This window comes from Camellia sinensis, chromosome 3, assembly GCF_055761805.1.
Source record: "Camellia sinensis isolate YWXY chromosome 3, ASM5576180v1, whole genome shotgun sequence".
NCBI lineage: Eukaryota > Viridiplantae > Streptophyta > Magnoliopsida > Ericales > Theaceae > Camellia > Camellia sinensis.
The window spans coordinates 71,428,619-71,452,086 of NC_138963.1; the positions used below are offsets into that span (position 1 = coordinate 71,428,619).

The 23,468-nt window shown below is 33.5% G+C and overlaps 2 protein-coding genes and 1 long non-coding RNA gene across 3 annotated transcripts in view; 1 reads left to right on the forward strand and 2 right to left on the reverse strand.

The window, feature by feature from the left end:
* LOC114266735 (N-terminal acetyltransferase B complex auxiliary subunit NAA25) overlaps positions 1 to 13,865 on the reverse strand; it is a 28,786-nt gene extending 14,921 nt beyond the window's left edge. The window contains exons 1-10 of the mRNA XM_028207656.2: positions 13,409 to 13,865; positions 12,492 to 12,642; positions 12,271 to 12,389; positions 12,052 to 12,126; positions 10,854 to 10,947; positions 10,628 to 10,746; positions 7,326 to 7,396; positions 3,992 to 4,133; positions 3,715 to 3,890; positions 2,701 to 2,903 (exon numbers count right to left, since the gene is read on the reverse strand). Of these exons, the coding sequence (XP_028063457.1) occupies positions 2,701 to 2,903; positions 3,715 to 3,890; positions 3,992 to 4,133; positions 7,326 to 7,396; positions 10,628 to 10,746; positions 10,854 to 10,947; positions 12,052 to 12,126; positions 12,271 to 12,389; positions 12,492 to 12,642; positions 13,409 to 13,555 (1,297 nt within the window). The 5' untranslated portion in view covers positions 13,556 to 13,865. The remainder of the gene's footprint in view (positions 1 to 2,700; positions 2,904 to 3,714; positions 3,891 to 3,991; positions 4,134 to 7,325; positions 7,397 to 10,627; positions 10,747 to 10,853; positions 10,948 to 12,051; positions 12,127 to 12,270; positions 12,390 to 12,491; positions 12,643 to 13,408) is intronic.
* A 4,714-nt stretch (positions 13,866 to 18,579) lies between these two features.
* Positions 18,580 to 19,339, forward strand: LOC145821033 (uncharacterized). Its single transcript, XR_014363071.1, has 3 exons — positions 18,580 to 18,691; positions 18,775 to 18,876; positions 18,973 to 19,339. It is a non-coding gene; the product is annotated as an uncharacterized LOC145821033 (long non-coding RNA).
* Positions 19,340 to 21,424: 2,085 nt separating this feature from the next.
* Positions 21,425 to 23,042, reverse strand: LOC145821600 (uncharacterized). The gene is made up of 4 exons (XM_082918130.1): positions 22,825 to 23,042; positions 22,263 to 22,618; positions 21,633 to 22,029; positions 21,425 to 21,494 (listed from the first exon to the last, which is right to left on the reverse strand). The coding sequence occupies exons 1-4, from the start codon at positions 23,040 to 23,042 to the stop codon at positions 21,425 to 21,427; spliced, it is 1,041 nt and encodes a 346-aa protein (XP_082774256.1).
* Between the last annotated feature and the right edge of the window lie 426 nt (positions 23,043 to 23,468).

Sequence of the window (23,468 nt, forward strand, 5' to 3'; positions counted from 1 at the left end):
CCCCAAAAAAAAAATCCTACTCCCCTGTCAAGCTCCGCCAAAGGCTTGTATCTTGTGGCCCTTGAAAAGCCTCTGAGAATTTCCTACCAAACCAGCCAATTTCAAAACCCAATAATATAATGGTAAAATTACCAATAAGTCCTATTTTGCTCTCAAGATAACTATTGAGTCCCATTAAGTTTTAATATAAACAATTAAGTCCTATTTGTCATAAAATGTTCCCAAAAGGTTCATTCCTCCATAATGGTGTATCTTATCCCAATTTTACCACTTCTATATAATAACAATTTTATAAGCAATTTTAACTTAATTAAAATTTATAAAAAAAAAAATAATTGTAAAAATTATTAATATTATATTAAAAAAATTATAAATAACAATTGCATCGAAACAACTATAGTATAAGATGCAACGTTTTCTGTTATTTCAAATTATGAATTTTTTTAGTGTAAACAATCTAAAAGGGCTAAATTTGATTAAAATTTCAAAGAGCTATGAAAAGTAATACTATGACAAATATATGTTTCTCAATGCATGAAATAGTTCATGAATTTGTTTATGAAAATTCATTTAATTTCAACAATTAAAAATATTTTTATTATAAAATTTTAAATAAAATAAATTATTTATAAAAATTTTTGTTCATATTTTAATGAGAGAGATAAAATTGGATTCAAATAGAACTTATTGGCAATATTTTCTTTGTGATTTATAATTTTTTTAATACAATATCATAATTTTTACAATTAAAAAATATAATTTTACTTGCATTAAAAATATTAATGAAATTTTTATTCATATTAAATGAGAGGTAAAATTGGTATAAGATACATCATTACGGCGATACATCATTACAGAGAAATGAACCTTTTGAGACCATTTTATGACAAATAGGACTTAATTGTCCATATTGAAATTTGATAAGACTCAATAGTGTAATCTTAAGAGTAAAATAAGACTTATTGGTAATTTTCCCTAATATAATAGAACTATGAAACCATTTCATTGCTCAACCACCTCCACAGGGCACCAATTCTCGTCACGAAAGACTGCAGCCCTATCTTAACAAACTTTCTCATATCTCTCCCGGTCAATCATCCTAATGCAATCCCTATAAATGATAAAAGAAGTCCCAAATCGAGAATCAAAATCTGGAAACTCTTGGAAAGCCAAGATAGAAAGCCCCAATAGCTGAACCCAAAAATATAAATTAGAGAGTTGAAGCCAAAAGCCAAAAGCCAAAAACCGAAGAAGCAATGGAAAGCAGGTGGAAAACAAAACTTAGTCAATGGCTACGAATCCCCAAAAGCGGAACCCAAAGCTCTAAATCAGAGAAGAGCAGCAAAAAGCTGAAGAAGCAAGAGAAAACAAAGGAAAGCAACAAAAATGAAGGAGAACAACAAAGTCAACGAAACCCTAAAACATAGAGGAACGAAAACAGAGAAAATAGTACATCAGACTTATTATTCCCACCCACCCAACCTGCTTGTTTCAATCTAAAAAACAAATGAATCAGATGGTCTCGAATCGCCTACATCGGGAACCTCTACCAACCAACCTCTGTCAGATAAGTAGTCTCCGCCTAGGGTTTTCCATTGAATGGCTGGTTTCTAGATGGATGGGAAAAGAATCCCACCCCGTCCTCACACCAAGAGAGAAAAAATTATTGAAAATAGCGAAGAAGTTCAGCACAATATCTTTACCTCTGTTCTCCCCTTCCCAATCACCATCTTTGGGTTCAACTCTACCCTCTTTGAGATGTCACTACCTATTTTACTTTGCACCATTGATTACCTCTTCCCAATATCATTCCACTTTTCATTAAAATTGTTACTGGTAGTCTCTATCCTCATTGCACCACCTTGGATTCTTTCCATATGTGATACTTCTAGGCCTCATTACTAGAGCAGTAAGCCTTGTGTTGTAGGCCATCAGCTCACACATACTGGTAAGTCAATTTCCATGTCTCATGGACTGTAAAGATCTAAAGCTATCTAAGAAGATGCTCTGTCACCTCGCAATTACAAAATCATAAAAATTAAAGACAGTCATCAATTTTAGGATTTTTTAGAACCTTCTAATTCAAGTGGAGGTATGGGTGGTCTTTTGTAATTTGGTTTCCCTTTGTCTCTTTGTAAAAGGGTTGCATCCCCTTTGATGCCCTTTTCCTCAATAAAATATTATTTATATAAAAAAAGGGCATAGTCATCAACTACAAAAAGAGACCTGCAGAACTTGAATTGATTAGCATATATGTATAATTTCCATACGGATTGCAGCCCTTCGCATAATGCATACTATAGTTTCTTTTTATGTGCACATCATGTATACTCTTTTTACTTCTTTTTCTCTTCTTTTTTTTCCTTTTTTTTTAGGAAGGGGTGGGGGAGCATAAAAAAATGAATATCCAATACACATCTATTTTTCTTCGTTAATATAAAATATTATAAAAAATAAACGACATTAACAATAAGCTCTTAGAAATTCAAAACATAATCATTCAAATTTTCACAAAACCACCCTCAAGATCAAGCAATAATAACTTAAAAAGGGTGGAGGAGTGCAAACATTTTTAATCTAACAGGTAGCCTTAATGATGAAATGTATTAGCACTAAATCAAGGGCATGATACGAATATCCTTGACCAAATGATAAGGAGATCATGCATAAACCCATACAATGAAAAAGCAGGAGGCATACCACTCGCTGGAAGAGTGAAGAAGTTTCCAACCAGTTCTTGAATTTTAAAAAGGGTCAATGACTTCTCCAGTGCTTTTGCTGCCGTTGTTGCAGGGGAATCACGGATTTCCATTAACTTCTCCAAAAATTGTAACTTCTTATCACGAGTTAAGATTAGAAGAAACACCTCAACATCCGCAGAGAAGCAGGCCAAGTGACCAAACCTACATAGAGAAAATAAAATTTCTAAACAGCTGAATCATGCCGCATCACTTTGTCAGTATATATCAATGGGATCTTTTCATTTTCTGTTTTCTTATTTTGCTATCTTTAGGAACGATTGAACCTACACATAACGGTCACAAATTACTGAAAGACCAAGACTACAGTGGCAATCAAAATAATAACTCTAAACTCACTAAAGATTGTATTATCAGACTGATAAATACTCAACTCAACTAAGTCATACAACCTGCCAATAAGATTGAGAAGTCAATGTACAAATGAATAAATAAGAACTTAATAGGAGAAAACGAGGCTAAGCCTTTCCCAATTTTACAGACTCTTCTATTTCTTCCAAAGTACCCATATCCACATATGATAAGGGTGTGGATATGGGATACATGTCCAACTTCCGAAAAATCAGAAGCTTGGATCATCTAATTTTTTATGATGTTAGAAGAAGAAAAGACTCACATTTGATAGCAAAGATAAATTTATAGCCACTCATGTGGAAGGGAGCTAGAAATCCCCTTTTTCCCCTAAATCCCAATTCCTATTTGATTTCAAATACATTTCTAAATAATTAATATCATCTTAACTCAAAATGTTATACAATATGTAATATATTTAAATGTTCAAGACATGTTCATGTAACATAGAGTTTGGATACATATCTCTATATCCTAACATTTAGAGTTTAGGAAGGTCTAATGCTTAGGCACAAGCCCGATACTTGTACCCGAGTCCATGTGACATAGCATTTTCCCATAGTTCATCAGAAAAATTAAGAAATTCATAAAGGTTGTACTATACCTGAAAAAATATTGTATTAGAGCCTCGATTAGTTTGTCATCATCTCCCTTTCCAAACAAGAACTTCCTCCTTTCAATCTCAAGATTTGCCAAGTATGGACATCTTGCAGAGTCAGTACTGGCTTCTGCGAATAACTTTTGTACAAAAGCTGACGCAATTAATATACGAGAATCAAACTGCACACATCCAAGTCACACAAATCAAATTCTGCATGAACTTCTGTGGAAAGAACTGTACCAAACAATAATATATGTAATGCAAGGATTGAAATGTGCACCACTTCATCTGACAAGTGCGCAAGCTTGCAGTCCACGGATTTTGATGGATAAATTGGATCACTATTAGCACCATTACACCAGCTACTGTCATCCTCCAGCAAACAGCCTAAGTAATCCAGGAAACACTCCCAATCATCAGGGCTGCCAGATAAATAAACAAAATTAATGGTTTGGAATACATGTGTAGATGTAGCATCAACTATATCAGAAAGAGGGTAGAGATAATGCAATCACAAGTCCAGAAAAAACCAATGCAAGAAACCCAAGTTATTGGGTAAAGAATGTGCAAAGGATATTGTATGGATCCAACTCACTGTACTCTTCAAGGAAGGATCCCATAGAGAATTCAGATCATTCTAGAAGAATGTAGGCACAAGATATAAAGAATGTGAGGATAGGATATTATGTAGAGCTTAACTTAGGCCTCATTTGGGAATTGGTTTTTTAACTTTTTGGAAAAAGTTACTGAGATGTTCCATTTTTTTTTTTTTAGTGGCTAAGTTGCCAAACGAAGCCTTACTAATCTGTCCAAGGAAGGATAAGGGGAGAACTCAGCTAGTTACACCATTAAGGACCAAATTTTGGGACTGCATAAAGTGATTGGTCCATTCAAGCAAGAAATGATGCACCCATCAACAAAGTTAAAGGCACAAAAATGAAACAAAGAGGGAGCAACCAAGGGAAACAGAAGCTAGCACATTATTAATTCAATAAGGGGAAGGAGGGATCAAGCTGCTAATTATGAATAAATAAAATCATTGTAAGAAACATTAAAATTATCATAATATAAAACGCAAAACCAAGGGAAAGTGCGGGAGGGGTAGTTTGTTTTCACCAACAGTGCAAATGATTTCTTCATATGTCTCTGTCCAACTCAACTCAAAGCTTTAAACAAATTGTTTTGGGCCGACTACATGAATTCTATTTTTCCGTCTTTAGTTTCATAAACCATAGCCTGCATTAACTTTTTGTTTCTCTCGGAGAGGCATATTTATGACATGATATGTACACTTCGATGCAGCAATTTCAAAAAATTAAAACCACACGAGAGGGACACAACAAATAAATATAGATTTTTACATATATATATAAGAATAATAACAATTTCTTCAATTTTTACATCACAAATACATTTATATTCTATTATATCAAAATATTAAGAAAATATTTTTCACATTCTATATATTGAAAAAGAAGTGTGAACAAGAAGTACTAATATCTACATTACAAGGCTATACTCATAAATAAAATAAAAATTTTAGGCTTTAGAAATCCAAAATTAAACACCTAAAGGAGAAGGGATTAAATAAAATATATTAAAGAAGGTATATTCTGAATTTAATCATTGGTTTCCAAGTTATTTTTCTTCAAAATTGCAATGTGTTCCATGTATGTGTAAGTGATGGACACATGTCTCCTCCAAGTGCCCGCAGTGTGTTGCATTCAAAAGAAAAATTGAAAGACAATAGGACACATTTAGTAGAAGTGTCTGCGCTTTTTGGTTCTCTTTTGTCCTTGCATTTCCTAGATCTCATCATTTTCCTAAACCATACAATCAATAATCTCTTTTGCATGTTATCCAACCATCTTAATTTGTTTTCTCTCACTCTCCAATGAATTCTACTTGCGCAATCTTAAGAATACGCTAATTCCTAATTTTATCCTTTATTGCCTTCCCATACATCAATCTAAAGATATGTGATCATTGATTACACAACATTCTCTCCAATAGAGAATGGTTCTTTCCTAAAAATTATATTTCAATTGCAGTTGTATACCTCAAATACACAATACAACTGAATCCCTTCTCCAATTAGACCATCTCTTAACCTTAATTCTACGGTACACATCTCTTCAATCTCCATTTATATGAATAATCAAGCCTAGACAACAAAACTGGTTCACTCTTTAATATTTGTTCACCATTGTCTTCACTGCTGCCCCACTTGTCTTACTCATTTTGCTAGAGGTTATATTGCCCAACAAATAATTTTAGCAGCAATAATTTGGCTTGTAAGGATATGTCCTAGAGTAATATGAATATAATCTTCTATTGTTTTTTGTTTTTTTGAATAGAATTTGATGCATATCTATTGCCTTCTCTTTGGATTGACTGCAAGTCAAATTATCAAATAAACACTACATTATGTTAATTATGAGCATTTGTATGATGTTAACAATGGATAAGATTCCCCAAGACTTGATCCTTTTGCAAAACATCACACCTACATGAAGGGTTATGTCATTTATTGAATTGCCTCAAAAACCTATGTCGCAGAGTTATCAGCTTCAATTAGAGCCCAAATATATATATATATACAATACTTCACACCATCAAAAAGAATCACAGCAATTTCATGAAAGATAAAAAAAAAATAAAAATAAATAAAAAATAAAAAATTCAGACTCCCAGTTATTCATGTGTATTAAGCTAAAGAAGACATCTACAATAACCTGTAGTAGCTTTAATACAAGAACTAGTAAGTGCATGCCAGATTCAGAGTTCTTTATGTAGTATCAATATTGGTATAGAAATTGAACAACATGGAGAAAAGAGAGTAATATGTTGCATGCACACGCATGGAGAGAGGTGTAACCGTGTTTTTCAATCAAGCATGTGTCATCCAGTTTTTATCATTAAGATTTGATAGTTTGCATAAATATGCATTTTTGTATAGTTGTAGATTTCACAAATTATTCCAAAATGAAAGCATCGGCAGTCATTCCATAATATAAGTTCCTTGACCCCCAAACTCAGATTTACACCATTAATTGGCCCAGAATGACTATGTCACCAACCAAACTTAATAAACGACTACCCAACATGCTCTTTATCAAATGATTAATAAATAATCATCGTATTTTGCACATAATTGCCCTTAGTAGCAATTTATTATTATTTGAATGACAGCATCTGGATTCATTTCTCTAAAACAGACAAATTCCCTCTCCCAAAAAAAAAAAAATAAAACAAAACAAGACATAACAAAAACTCAGATTCAGTTATGACTGCTAATCCAAACTCAATAAACTGATTATCCAACTTAGTTTACGATAATAAAATAAATTAATAAATAACAGCCAACTATAAAATTTCACAAGACTCCGTTTATTAAAAAGAATATCATGAATTTGTTAGCCCAACTTCTGGACCAATCAATAGAAGCCAAACACAATGTTCTTGAACTTAAAAGATATAAACCTCACTTCAAGATAGAGAAGTAAAAATTAAAAAAATTAAAAAAAAAGATCTAGTAAAGCCAAGCAAAGAATTAAAAAAGGTAATAAATAATTCCAGTTATATAAAACAGATAGCAAGTTCCACAAGCATACCATAATTCTAGGACTTTCTGAAATATATCAGCGGCAGCTGCATAATCACCTGCCCGAGCAAGAAGCCTTCCCTGTCAACTTGAAGTTAAAAGAGTTCCAAGTTTATAAGAAAGGCAAAAATCAAAGAATCAAGAGCTTCCCATACAAATACAATAATCACAGAAGGGATGGGAGACTTGAATCTTGACAGTGACAAACCAAGCAGCATGGCACCAATGGAAATGGTATGAACATGCTCCCAGTATTTGAATTTTCTATTATCTATGATCTTCAAGCCCAAAAGTGCCCATATTTCCCACAAGAAAAAATGCATATGCTTGAACCAGATAAGCATTTAATAGCAACCTCAACTCAACAAGCCTTATTCCCAATTGCTTGGGGTCCAGCATGGAATGATCTTCTATAATCAGATCTATGCAAGGCTAAAGCATTTTAAAGAAATGAGATGGTAACGTTTCAATTATGTGTGTAAAGGTAGGGACTAGTTGCAAAACAAATGTTCTGTTCTACAAAGTTACAGAGATTAAGACAAATGTTTTGGTTGACACTTTAGTTACCGAGGTTAAGAAATAAGTAATTCACAGTAATGAAGCACCAGACCCATCTCATTCAGTAATCAAGGAGAAAGATCAAAGAGTAATCAAGGAGAAGATCAATAAAATTGTACATGCTTACGTTCGGGAAAACTCTAAGAAAAGACATTGATATAGCAGCAAAAGTGTGCTCATTTAGAGGATACAAGGAAAAGGCTCAGCGAACTCTTCAGGAACTTTAGGCCAATAGTTGCCGAGAAAACTGAAATTAAAAAGGTCACTTGTATGCAAACACTGAAAACCAAAGACATATATTCAAATTTGCTTCCATCCAGGTTGGGAAAAGGGGATTTATTGGTAGGGCAGTACTACCCCTACGATGCAGCCCATAATTGCTTCTGAACCCAAAAGGTGGCAAATAATGACAGGCAACCATTACAAAGCCATAACATGGGCTTCAAACAGAAAGAAGCCAACAAGATAGCTGATGCCACACAATTTTTATGTAAATAGCTCTTCTAAGGTTTACCAACTTAAAAAATTTATGAATGAAAGAAAGGGCTCCATAAGTTTATTATGAATAACATCTTAGATAATCTTTCACTCCTTTCCTACCTACAATTTAAAATTCTAATTGCAATGGAACTCACTACAAGTCCAATTGATAATATATTAGAGCTTGCTTGCGAAACCTAAAATCTGAAGCAGGGCAAGTTTTAGGATTTGATGTGAGGCACTAGAAACATTATTCTAGAAACAATCACCACCTTGTCCCTGCATACACCCAAAAAAGTTTGGATACCTTGTCCATCCTCAGTCATTAGGGAGGGACTCCTCCCACCCTGTTTTTCATGAAGATGGGAAAGTCTCAAGCTAATGTTTCAATGAAAATCCTGTAGAGAGAGCATGGCACCCTCACAACAATTACATGACCCCACAACCACAATATATGAATCAACAACAAGAGTACATTGATGAAGAGGCAAATTCATTACAACTATGAAGAAAAAAATAATCTGGTGGCTATATATAGGCATACTTTTCTTCATCAACTTAATCAAAGGGCATAGAAGGAGAACAGGAGGAGGTGGAGCATTAGTGTCTACTCAAGAAAAGCACAAGCAAGAATTTATGTTTGACATTCCATCAGGCATAAGCTTTTTTGTAAACTCAGGAACCAGAATGTGCTACAGAGGGCAGATATGACTGTGGAATGGGGAAATGAAACCTCAATCACATCCTACAGCTATAAGCATTTGAAGGGTACTGGATGGACAACCAGAGGCGCAAACTTAACCACGGGCATTATTTCCACAAATTGGTTGTCCTCAATTTACTTTCCACCCTCATTAAAGTTAAAACTTCAAAGGCGAAAGTTAGAAGTATATATCAAGAACAGTTTGGATATCTTGAGAAGCATGAACATGTGAAAGCCTATACAAGCGGTTCTTTTGAAAGCACTGATGAAGTTACATGTAGAGTAAGTTCCCTCCACTTTATTTTATTTATTTTTTTTGATAAATAAGTTCCCTCCACTTTATAATAACGGCAAAGAATTAATTACATAGGTAAAAAAGTTATGGTAGCATCCTTCAAGCAGCATTGAGAGAATATGAGCTTAGAAAACCAAACCAAACCAAGCCTTAAATCCCATCAAATGGGGTCGGCTACATGAATCCTTCTTCTCCACTTGACTCTATCCAAGGCCATTTCGTTAGTCTAATTAAAGAGATTCATATCTCTATTTACTACACTAGCCCACGTCAATCTAGATCTACCCCTTCCCCTAACACTCACATCTACAGTCACCGTATCGCATCTCTTCACTATTGCCTTTGTTGGTCTTCATTATATATGACCAAACCATCTCAATTTATTCTCTCTCAACTTATCTTCCATCAGTACTACTCCTACCCACTCTTGAATATACTCATTCCTAACTCTATTTTTTCTAATCTTGCCACACATCCACCTTAGCATCCTCATCTCATCAACACTCATCTTATCTACATATTGTTTCTTAGTAATCCAACATTCTGACCCATACAATATCGCTGGTCTAATAGCTGTTCTATAGACTCAATTGCAAATGATGGTTACAAAATATAAAATGATGGCAAATTTTCAGCTTCTAATAGACTCAATTGCAAATTACTGTTAATAATCTGGTCTTTTAGTAAAAACTTCAATGGCTTGCTTTGCGAGGCTTCTCTGTTACAACTTAGTGAATCTATGATGGGTATAAATCTAGTCTTAGAGTGACTGCAAGTCGATGATTTCAAATCATCGTCTGTTATAGGTAATGTATGATTTAAAAACAATTTAGATGTATTGAATGTTAAGCAGTATCATATATGCTTATATGACATATATTTGCTTGAACAGGGATTCAAATATTCTTCGAACCTACAAATATTTCCTCAATAAATGATGTAATGGTAAAAATAAAATAAAAAAATAAAAAAGTCAATACTTTAAAACATATTGGAATTGAAGTTGCTATTGGCAATCTTAAAAACTGAAATGCTAACATAAATCTGAAATGGAAGCCAAGAATTGTGACTCTGAAATTTAAATAAGCAAACATCCACCAAAAGCATGCTGGCAAGAGAGACATAGACCCAGACATACAAGTAGCGTGTGGAAGAACTTCAGCTAAATTCATAAATTTTAAAATGATTATAATATTTATTTTATAAAAAAGAAAAAGAAAAAGAAAAAGAAAAAGGAAAAGAAAAAGAAAAAGAAAAAGAAAGCTGCAGAAAGTACCTGTATCCGTAATCTGTCAACATCAATCATTACAAGTGATCCTAATTTCCCAGAAAGAATTTCCAAAGCATTCCCGAACTTGGATTGTTGTTCCAACAGAGAAATGTAGACAGTAAGAGCTGCAACAGATTATACCATTTAGCATGCTAATAGACTAGAAAACATAATTTCCTAATTTTAACTGCTGGTTTTTCATTATGAACAGAAAAAGAAAAACTAAGTGTACCTTCTGGTTCGTGCAAGCTATGAGAATCAATGTGCTTCTTAAGCAAGCCTTCAGCTAAAAGCAACAGTTTCTCTCCTCCATTACCACACAAAACCTAACAAAACCAAAGAACCAAAAAGTGTACTTTATCTAAAACAAACTAGCAATAGACCTGAGCAATGTGCAGCAGCATTGGCTTTGGGGAAAAAGAAAAAAAAAAAAAAAAAAAAAAGGAACAACAACAATAGGAAGGATGTGAAATTATGTTTTATGACTGAAGATGTATACTACTTTGTAATATAAATAGTGAATCATGTGTCATTTTGAATCATGTATAAGCTGTATACTATTTTATTTATGCATCATGAACTAGAAGGCATAAATTTTCTTTTCCATTTCTATAAACATTTTTAGCATGGTGAATTCATAAAAGGACATATTAATTAGCTTAAAAGACAATTTTTATTTTTTCCAATTCCAATGGTTCTCAAAACACATACACATACATATGTATTCCTTACAAACTTGCATTTGTCATGCACACATAGAATATAACTATTCATTTTTGGAAAGCTTTTAAAAGGCAAAATTATGTATCAGTTTAACATTTTAGAATCACATGGTTTGTAGGGTGGATTTGGTCTGGAACAGTATTTCGAGTGTTAGACTTTATATAGTGTTGCATTCCTCTCTCATGAGATTTATACCTAAGTTTCCCTTCATCAAGCAAATATATAATCATATAAAAGAATTATTAACATAACCAAGAGTTGCTTAATTTTTCAACTACATCTACAATTACCAATTTTGGTTAAGATCATAATTAAACTTTTCACTGTAAATGCTTAGGTGGTTCTGCTATGAATTAAATTACTTAAGTAAAAGTGCTGATCTGCAATTTGTTAAATTGAAATCACTTCTTTATCTTTTAAATGGCGACAGGTTAGATAGATGGATAATTCGAATGGGGAATAAACTGGGTAATTCAAAAGTCCTAGCTAACCACTAAACAACAGAATTGCTCAGCAAAAGGAATACATTGTAAGAACTACAATCACTCATTAGTTACCATGTTTTGAAATTTTTGTTTTAGGTGGTGTATCACGTGCTCTAAAATGCCATTGATAGGGATAACAACTTTCCAAAACAGGCACTAGTGGACTATTTTACATTAAAAACTGGAAAAGGGGAAAAAATAGTTGGGACAGGCAGGCAAAACCTGTAACTGAATGCTACAAACTGCCCAAAGCAAGAACCTTTCCTCACCAACAATCTTGTACATTTTAATAGCTATCTGCAGAAAATAAAAAGCCATCTAAGCAAATGCCCTATTCTAACTCTTGCACAATCTATACGAACATAGATGTTACAAAATAACAAAAATAAAATAAATAAATAAATAATAAACTCGAAACATCAACTATTGGATACAATCAACCTGTTGCTGCTTCACAAATGAGTACTCACGAACATAACAGTTGAAAAGGCCCATCATTAATTCCAAATTGTTTGGAATCTTGCCACAGGCATACTCGTAACAACTAGTAGCCATGTCCACTGACAAGATAAAACAATTATTAGAGCTATGTAAACCGATTTATATAATCATGTATGTATGTATGTATGTATGTATGTATATCAAGCAGTACATGTACTGACATTGATCAAGTCGTTGGAATACAATCTGCAGCGTGCTGAGAGTGAGATCATCAATGGAGTCATTATTATACAATAGCTCTTTGGCATTTAGGCAAACAGACAATGCTTCATCAGATTTACCCATCCTTTCCAAAATGTGACCCTTGAGTGCCTGCATGATAAGAGGGTGGGAAAATTGAGAACCTGTTTAATATACTGGACATGGACATACATAATTGACCACAATAAGACAAACAAGATATGCAAATGGCCTACGTGAAGCTAACAAAATTGTGCTTTCATTTATGCTTTTTGCACAAAATCCATGCTTTTGCATTGTAAAAAAATATCAACAGTTGTAGGTTCCATCATTCTATGTGTCAAGCTGATTTTTTTTATATTTTATTTTTAGTATATCAATCTGATTTTTCTTTATAATGTAACCCTATGTTAAAGGGAAAATTTCATCATATTCATCTAATCTGATTTTTCTTTCTAATCTAACCCTATACTATAAGAGCATCTGCAATCCTTGTCCAAATTTTTCATCAAATTCAAATTTAATTATAAAAAAAATGGCTAAAAGTGTGCTCCAACCATTCCATAAAATCTGTATCAAATAAGGGAGAGGCAAATCCTTCACCAAATTCCCAACAGTCATATATTTTTACACAAACTTGATGAAATTTTGAAAATAACAAGGATGGGACATGTTTTTCTTTCATCAAAAATAGTTAAAACAGGTTTTCAGGATAAGTTCTGAAATTTTCAAAAACATTTGATGAAGTATTTCATATCAGATCAAGTTTTTAACCTCAAATTTGATATATATATATACACAAAAAAACAAAACTCTGACACGGTAATTTCGTGGAACAATTCACTTGCATTCATTCATTTGATATATAGTGTATGTAATCAATGTGTAACAGACTTACGAGAGCGTAGGGAGAGTTGGGGTATTTCGAGAGAAGAGAAGCGGAGAGCTTGAGAGCGTTTTTGAACTGACGAGAGTCGATAGCGTCCCATATAGGTCGAACTCGACGCTCTGGTATGCCACCGGCGATACCCAACTTTGACGCCATTAATTAGAGTCCGACCAAATCAGAGTTAATTAGGGGGCTTTGTTAGCCAACAATCTCTCTCTTATTTCTCTTTTCTGTGGGTCGATTTGTATTGTGAAGAACAAAACGGTGGACGATGAGGCACACAGAGAGTGAGAGAGATGGCGTCACAACTGATTTCTACTCATCCAGTTTGGAACAAAACGGTGGAAGATGAGACACACTGAGAGAGACGTCGCGTCACTACTGATTTCTACTCAGTTTGGGCGTCGGCTTCGTCCAGTAGGCGTCTGTCGAAGCGTGGGATACCTAAATCCGTGTTTGGATCAGTAATAGATAGCACTCGTAGAGGTAAAATTATCGGCCGCTCGAAACCGTGGCTCGAGTTTGGCTCGATACCAAAACGATGTTATTTTGGTGTTGGTTTTTTTTTTTTCTTCTTTTTTTTTTTTTTTTTTTGCAGAAAGAAGAAGAAGAAGAAGAAGGGAGAAGAAGAGAAGGGAGGAGGAGGAAGGAGGAAGGAGGAGGAGGAGGAGGAAGGAGGAAGGAGGCCAAAAAAATCGGCTGGAGGAGGAGGCGGGGCTGCGACTGCGACGATCGGTAAGGTGACGGTCTGAAGTTGCAACGATCGGCAGCGAGGCGATGGCGGTGGTGCTGCGCGACGATCTCCTCCCTCCCTTCTTCCTCTCCCTCCCTTCTCTTTCTCCTCTCCCTCTTTGAGCCAATTCGGGCCCTTGGTGTCGAGCTACGGCTCATTTCCGTAAAATTATAGAGCTTGTTCCATAAATCCATCTTTAATTACTTATGTTCTAATTAATTCAAAATTTATTTTAATATTTTACTTATTCATAAATTCATCTTTAATTACTTATGTTTCAATTAGTCCAAAATTTATTTTAATATTTCACTTAGTCCTGTTCTCGGTAAAAAGACGATATTACCCTTATGTTCATATCATATCATAGGCGCCTTTTTTCTTTCAACTCTACAATTTTGTTTTTCCCCAAATTAGAACCCTAACGTTGAACTCCTTCTTGTTCAACCAAAACCTTACGATCGGCGAGTCCTGTTCATTCCGGCAACAAAAATCACGGAGTACTGTTTATTCCGGCAACATTGATCACCAAGAACAATCCATTCCGACAACTAAGATCGTCGATAACTGTTCATTCCGGCAACTGCGATCCTCACTCCAATCAATATCTACGATGGTGAACAATAATAAGTTGTTTTCTTCAATTTCATACTATTTTCTGACATTAAATCCACTAGTTCATATTCTTTCATTAAAATCTAAATATTCACATTTCAATGTTTAATGTTTATTGATTCGACATTTAGCCTTTGAAAATTACAAATTATAATTTTCTTCTTTATGAATGCTTTGTTTTTCATGTCACATCTATGAATGCTCTGTTTTTCAGCTTTAGTGTTTAGGGACTCAACATTTAGGAATGTTTATGAATGCTCTATTTCTCATTGTCCCATTGTTAGTATTAACATTTCATTGATTATGTTGAGTGAATTGTCACATTGCTAACATTTGTGTTTGAAGTATGAATCTTCTCATTGTTAATGTTTGGAATTTGTTATCCATGTTACATTGATTATGTTGAGTCACATTGTCAAGGTTTTCGTTTGACATTTATGATTGAAGTATAAGTCTTCCCATTGTGAATATTTCGAGTCTAATTTTCATGTTAAATTGAAAATGTTCAATCATATAGTTGATATTTCAATATTCACAAATTTCATTCAAAATAATGTGCTAATTATTTTTTAGTAGGAATTTTCTCATTGTTAGTATTTTGAGTCTATTTTTCATGTCACATTGATTATGTTGAGTGAATGGTCACATTATCAAGATTCTATTATTGACATTCGTATTTGAAGCATGAATCTTCTTATTGTGATTGTTTAGAGTTTGTTATCCATATTACATTGATTATGTTGAGTCACATTATCAATATTCCATTATTGACATTTTGTGTTTCAAGTATAAATGTTCACATTGTGAATGTTTCGAGTCTAATTTTCATTTTACATTGAAAATGTTCAATCATATAGTTAATATTCCAATATTCACATTTTTATTCAAAATAATTTTTACACGTTGTCATATTCTCTAATTCTTTACATATTATCTATGAGTGATGCTATGAAATTTGGTCCTCATCAATATTCATTTTAATAGCACTGTTAATTACTCATTCCTCTTAATGTCTTGTTTCTATTTTTGTTTAACATTTTATTGACAGATGTTATATCAACACCAAAGACAAAAATAAAAAAAGAAGAAACCCATAAGGAAGAGACAGCTCCAACTGATGTGAAACCCAATGTCGATATGAACAAGGTGAACTACCGTTCAAACATGAACAAGGTGAACTACCATTCAAACATGACTGGCTTGGTAAAGTTGATGTCAACAACGAAGTTCACTAATGGGCAGTTGAAATGTTTGAAGAGAACTCCATTTTGGATGATGTTTGATGCACTGATAAACGCAAAAATTGAACTATCATCATGCATGAAATATGACGATGTGATAGCAAAGATCATAGAGACATACAACCCTGCATCAAATTGTTTCAAAATTGGCCCCAAATCTGTCAAATTGTCTACACATGACGTCAAATTAATTTTTGGAATAGACTGCGGATATGTGCCAATGGAAATTACATAAGGTTCGAAGCCAACATTTGGACTTATCGGCAAGAAGTGCAAGGACACACAGAGGCTTACATCAAAAAATATCCGATCTTTGATCGATGATGCATTGGTTGGGAGAAAGAAATCAGATAATGAGGAGGTTGCTAAGTTGATAAGTTTGTATGCTTGTTTAAAGCTCTTTTATTCCACAACTGGCGAGACAATTGGATGGCATACTATCAACACATGGAGCATTTGGACAAGATGATGGAATATGATTGGGCAAAAACCATCAAGCCCACATTAATGAATTCCATTGAACTTCATCATTGACGTCCAGAACGAGTGACTGGCTGTGTTATGGCTGTGTATGTCTGAAACGATACATTCACATTAGTTTATAACCATAATTTTTTTTTGACATGCATATTAACTGATTATGTTGAGTCACATTGTCAATATTTTGTTTTGACATTCATGTTTGAAGTATAAGTCTTCCCATTGTGAATGTTTGGAGTCTAATTTTCATCTTACATTGAAAATGTTCAATTATATACTTCATATTTCAATATTCACATCACATTGATTATGTTGGGTGAATGGTCACATTGTCAAGATTCCATTATTGACATTTGTGTTTGAAGTATAAATCTTCTCATTGTGAATGTTTAGAGTTTGTTATCCATGTTACATTGATTATTTTGAGTCTTATTATTGATATTCCATTATTGACATTTGTGTTTCAAGTGTGAATCTTCACATTGTAAATGATTAGAGTCTAGTTTCATTGTTACATTGATTATGTTGCGCCATATTGTTGATATTCCAATAGACTCAAAAAATCATTGTTAGTAGTTGAAAGTTGTTTTGACATTTCATTGATTACATTAAATGAATTGTCATATTGCTAACATTTGTCTTTGAAGTATGAATCTTCAAATTGTGAATGTTTGGAGTTTGTTTTCCATATTACATTGATTATCTTGGGTCACATTATCAAGGTTTTGTTTTGACATTCATAGTTGAAGTATAAGTCTTCCCATTGTGACTGTTTGTAGTCTAATTTTCATCTTACATTGAAAATGTTCAATCATATAGTTGACAATTTGTTACATTTTATGTAGTATTGGCTGTGTGAGCGTACCAAAATAGTAGAACCAATTTTGCAAAATGCAGCACCTCGATTTCTCAAATGGAATCTAACAAAACTTCACAAGAATGTGAAGAATTTGTCTTTCTCGTCAATCAATGATGATGAGGTTAGATACCAACATTATCCAATGTGAATAATATTTATTGTACTAAAACTAACAGTAATCTCTATTACCAGGTTTATATAGAGAAACTTATACTGACAGACTGTGAGAGCACACTGTTGCCACAGACAATAATTCGGGATGAGAAGAATAAAAAAGATGCACCTGAGAGTATTATTCATCATGAAGTCAAAATTGAGGAAGAAATGGACATGAGCATACAAGAGGATGACATTGATGAGGCATTTGATACAGAGTTTGGCAATGAAGTAGAATTTCAGAGCAATGAACATGATGAAGCTAATATTGAGAAAGGTGCAGAGACTCTTGCATATCTATATACACATGGGGTACATCAAGTCATTGTGTCAAAGGTTGCTTAGGACAACATTATAGAGAAAATGGTCACTGACCATCAAAAAGCATTGGACCTCATCGAGAAACTACAAATTGAGAACTAGAATCTGCAGACAGCAAATGACATGAAAGACAAAATCATCTTCAAGCTGGAAACATTAATATGTAACCAGAAGGAGAATCCAACAGTTCAGAATGAGTTGTCCTCTGTCAAACTTACAATTGATAATAAGAATGCAGAGATAGAAAGGCAAAGCAGCTCCATAATTGACCTCCAAATTGAGAAGACTATACTCCAACTTGAGAAAACTATGCTAGAAGATAAAATTGATGATGATGCAGTACATGTTGTCACACAACAAATAAACCAGGAGACTATGGATGTGGAACTGAAGCAAAATTTGAAGAAAAAGACCCAAAAAACTCCTACATCTTTGGTGAAGTGCATCAAAATCAAAAAAAAAGAAAGAAATAAAGTTGCCTGATTTTGAATATCAAGACAAAAAGGGTGACAAACAGAAAAGGAAGTGGGAAAATTTGGAACAAAATGACATTGAGAAGCAATGTGAAATTGTAGATCCAGATTTTGAAGGCTATTTGCACAAGCTTCGAGACTTTAAGTGTCCTAAGCATAATAAGCTTAGGTTGTCCAATATGAGGTTTGGAAGATCATATCTGAACAAGACAAGCAAAAGATAAGGAATATGCATAAAAATGGAGGTTATGGGTAAGCATATTTCAAACAACTTCTATGTCTTTACATACCATCCTTGTCTTATTATATCTAAATTCTAAATGTAGGTTAACTGTTTGGTGAGGAACCACCAAGGAGACTTATGTTTTCTATGACGATCTTGAGTCAATAATTCAAGACAAGTCCATAACAAACAATGTATGGTGCTTTGTACATTGTGCATTAAAGGTTATATATATTAACATTCACATCATAATCACATTAACATTGAACATTTACAGGTCATAGATGCATATGCAGAAATTTTAAGAAGAAAGCAGGAATCAATGATGACAGATTCACAACAATTTGACAAATCATTCTTTTTCAACAGCTTGTGTTTGGTATAATTTGTTATTTTTTTTTATCCTGAATTAAAAACAAGTTTGATCCCTTATTTATAAAACTCATTACTCACAAAGTGCTGTCAATGTTTACAGAGCATGATTAAAGATGAAAAAGCAGAACTACAAACCAAATTCATTGATCCTCACATCAAGCATGCAAATCAGTACTGATATCTGCACTTTCCACTCCACTTTAAGTATCATTGGACCATAGTAGTGAGCGACATGGATGATGGAGTGTGGAAGCACTAAAATTCAATGAGGCCCAGAGATGGTTTTGAAGACATACACCTAGCTCAAGCAAACATAGTGGTAATTTCAATATTTCATTCAATAATATGAAAAAATGTACATGTTGAGTTACATATCAACGTAGTTAAAATATTATATATTCTACACATCTAATCATATTCACAATCACAGAAAACATATATCGAATCACATATTCAGAAATTGCTCTCCACATCGGATGTGGCAGATATATTAACACCCTCAGACTATGTCAAGCCATTGCAGTCAGTTGATGCATGACCTCAACAAGACCCAAATTCGTGAGTATTTACAATTAATATTCTCATTGACATAGTAGCTACAACCAATGTGAATATAAGAAAATATTGATTCTTTTTTCTTTTTCTTTTTCTTTTTTTTCTCTTGCAGTTTTAATTGCGGAGTTGCACTTTGCTACATAATGAGGCAGCATGCCTTTCATGAACCAATTGAACCTGTGCTGGACAAGGAAGCTTGGCTTGCTATGAGAGCTCTGTTAGTTGAAGCATTCCTGAAAGATCCTAAAAGAACAAATCATCCAAGTTTTGTTGTTGACACCATCGAGGATGCATATCAGAACTAAACTTCATATTTTCACACCTACCATTTTCTTTTGATGTATTGATGAAACAATGTTAACATCAGGTTTTGTCCAAGTACAATATGTTTTGTATATAATATACCACTCACTAACATGTGAACTTGGGTATTGTTAGTTAGTAAACAATCATTCCACAAAGATGTTGATATGAATAGCTATATACATTTTGTCTACCAAGAAATGTACTTTTAATATCAATGTTCTTTCTTGGTCTTATTCATGGTGTATGAGTATTATTAGTCATTATATGTGTTTGTTAAGCACAACACAATGTGAAAGTTTACATATGTATATCATATGCTCACCCTGTCAACACATATTGGGGATATATGTAATTTTTCTACATTTTATTTTGCAAAAAATCAAAACAAACTATTTCAAAAAAAAAAAAAATGTAAAGAAACTACAAAATTACAAATTTCATAGAACAAATCAACTTTTTATTGACAAATTGTATCAAAATATGAAAATTCACATTAAGAAGCTTGCACCAACAAGTACACTCATACATGAACTACTAAATTGTTTACTAATGCAAATGTATGTAACATTCACAACACTATGTTATTTATCTAAAACAAATTCTGCACTATAAATACTCACAATTCAACATAATATTCACAACGATATCCAACACATAAACCAATACTCACAACTCAACATAATATTCACATGAACTCTATTATTTGATCTTTACACAACTTTAATTGTGGCTGCCCATCTTTTTACATCTACCACACCTCAAATCTGTTCAAAAACATATATCATATTCCATCCATCAACACATATTGTGTATATATGCAACAAGATAATATTTTATTTTGATAAAACTGATAAACAAACTATTTCATAAATATACAAAATGAAAAAAAAAAAACTACAAAATGACAAATTGCATAAAATTAATGAATCCCATCTTGTTCAAAAATTATATCGAAATACAAAACAAGTACACCAATGTATCAACTAATAAAATGTGTATCCAATGCAAATGTATGTAACATTCACAATGGTATCTTTAAAAAAAAAAAAAAGCACTGTAAATATTCAAAACTGAATGTAAAATTCACAATGTTCACTAACACATCAACTAATATAACTCTGTGTTGACTCTTTACACGACTTCCGATTGTGCTTGCCCATCTTTCCACATATGCCATACTTGATTTGACTTACTTTTTTCCCTCGATATGGTATTCCACTCTTTCTCGGCCTACCAGCTGGCCATTTTACAACTGGAGGTAATATGATAAAATCGCTAGAGCAAAAATCTGGTTTCTCCACAGATGGTATTGGGAAAATAGCCGCTGCATATGCTTCCCTATAATTCTCTACATGAAAATATTTTTCAACACAATCATTAAGATTATATGCACTCCTTTAGATAGCCGCAACAGCATGTTCACAAGGAAATCCATTTACTTGCCACTGGTAGCAAGAACAAACACAGTGTCCAACATCAACTGTAACTGATGGAAACAAATGCACCTCGAACACATCATCATTAGTTTTACTCACATTCCATGACCTACTAGAATTGAATGAATCTTGGAGGTTAGTCTCAAAGGTAGGGCAAATAATTCCATTCCACTTGTTTGTAATATCCCTTCGCTCTGACATTTGACACATTATTTGATTTCGGACATTGTCAACCAATTTTGTTATTGGAAGATTTCATGCTTCTTTAATCCAATTGTTGAATGATTCAGCAACATTGGATGTCATCTCACCATATCGTTGTCCCCTAACACATAACAGCAAAAAATGTCACAATTTAATACCATATGTGACATTTCACATTGTTATAACAGCACAAAAATATAAACAATGTACATATAACCATCATTATATTCGATGAAACACACAATTGTACACATTTTACCTAAAGTAAGCATTTTCCCAATATTCAAGTTCTAACCCTGACAAGAAGTTATATGTTCGTTGCTTTCCCTCACTCTTCAACTCTTCTAGTAATGCATGAAAACCTGTCATAGTAGGTTCATATGCATAATCACCCAACTTTCGTATTAAGTGTTCCTTGAAACCATTCTCCATACCCTTCAACTTGTCCCTAAAATTATTCTTTAGGTGTTGTAAACACCATCCATGATATGCTGATAGGAATGCCTTTGGCATTGCTTCCAAAAGCCCTAGATTACGATCGGATACAAATGTCATGCGTCTATTATCAGCAATTACTTTTGACAGTTCATATAGAAACCATGACCAATTCGATTCACTCTCCGAATCAACAATTACAAAGGCTACTGGAAACAATCCTAAAAACAAAACCAATGTTAACAGTCACAACTTACACACAAAAAGTAAACAAATGTAAAACTTCACGTCAAAAAGCTAAACAAACCTTGGTTACCGTCTTTGGCTATCGCTGCAAGCAACTACCCTTTGTATCTCCCTTTTAGAAATGTTCCATCAAGAAAAAGCAAAGGGTGACAATATTTGAAGCCATTTATGCACGCAACAAATGCTACAAAAAACCTTTTAAACTGACTAGTCTTCAAATCATAGTCAATATTGATATGACTTCCAGGATTATAATGTTGAACAACATCACCGTACCATCTCAGTTGGTCAAACGATGTTAAGTAATCACCAGGCATAGCCTTTCTCGCTTTCTCAACACCTAACCATGCTACATGGTAGCTGATATCAAGTCCATAGTCTGCCTTGAAAGTATATGCCACATTAGTGGGGCGCATTAGTGGTCTGTCCCTAACACGCTCAGATACAACATTTGACACCAAATCAGAACTGAGCCTTGGATTTTTTGAAGTACGAACATCAGCACCACAACTGTGTATCTTAGTCCATCTTTTAAGGTAGAAAAATTGGTTTGCTCTTTGGACTCTACCATGCACAGACCACAAACATCTCCTATCATCTCTATGTGAGCATACAGCAGTAATTCATTCTGAATCGTTCTTCAAATATTTGAATTTAAACCCACATTGCACTGCATATTTGCATAAAACAATACGAAACTCAAATGCTCCTCCAGTAAAACATTGACCAACATGCGTAATACCATTTGCTCAAACTGAAGACAACAAAACCTTCTCATTTGTGCACAATATCTACGAAGCAAATTTGTTTGATCCTCATCTTCAATGCATGGATTTGCTAAACTACTATGTCTATCAGTGCCCAATTTTTGCTTAACAACAATATCAATTCGTTCAACTCCAATTGATTTACCAAGCAATAACATGTTTTGCAATTCCTCATTGTTATCCAAATGGAAATTCGTATACTCTGGCAGTCGGTAAAACATAGTGATTGAATTAGCAGACAAATCACACCATTTGTTGCACACACATTTCACTAACTCGTCAAAGGAAAATGATTGTACCACATTTATCACAAACATGTTTGACCTATAGCAGCACAACAACAACATGAAAAAATTCATTTGTCTTGTATCACACTGCAAAATCATCAATAGTACATAAAATAATTTGAATATTCAATCACATTCATATGTGTGAAGATTTGCTAACACAATGAAATGTATCAGGGTTTTTAAATAGTTCAAATATTCATATCATAAAAAAAAACTCTACCTCCTCAACAAACAATCATAAGCCCTACATTTATCATCATACACACCACATACAACAAATTTTAAGCTCACAATATACACACATACATACAATTTTAATTATAAAATTCATATACTGATAGCGTGCACTTCCAGTTC

Bases quoted from the DNA above. Each gene is read 5' to 3' on its own strand.
- LOC145821600 (XM_082918130.1), bottom strand. From the start codon at position 23,042: ATGTTTTACCGACTGCCAGAGTATACGAATTTCCATTTGGATAACAAT. The intron at 22,030-22,262 runs GTCAGTTTAAAA...TTTTGTTTTTAG, and splicing joins TGACTATGATTTGAAGACTA to GATTGTTTCCAGTAGCCTTT. The intron at 21,495-21,632 runs GTAAAATGTGTA...GTTATGTGTTAG, and splicing joins TGGGAAAATGCTTACTTTAG to GGGACAACGATATGGTGAGA.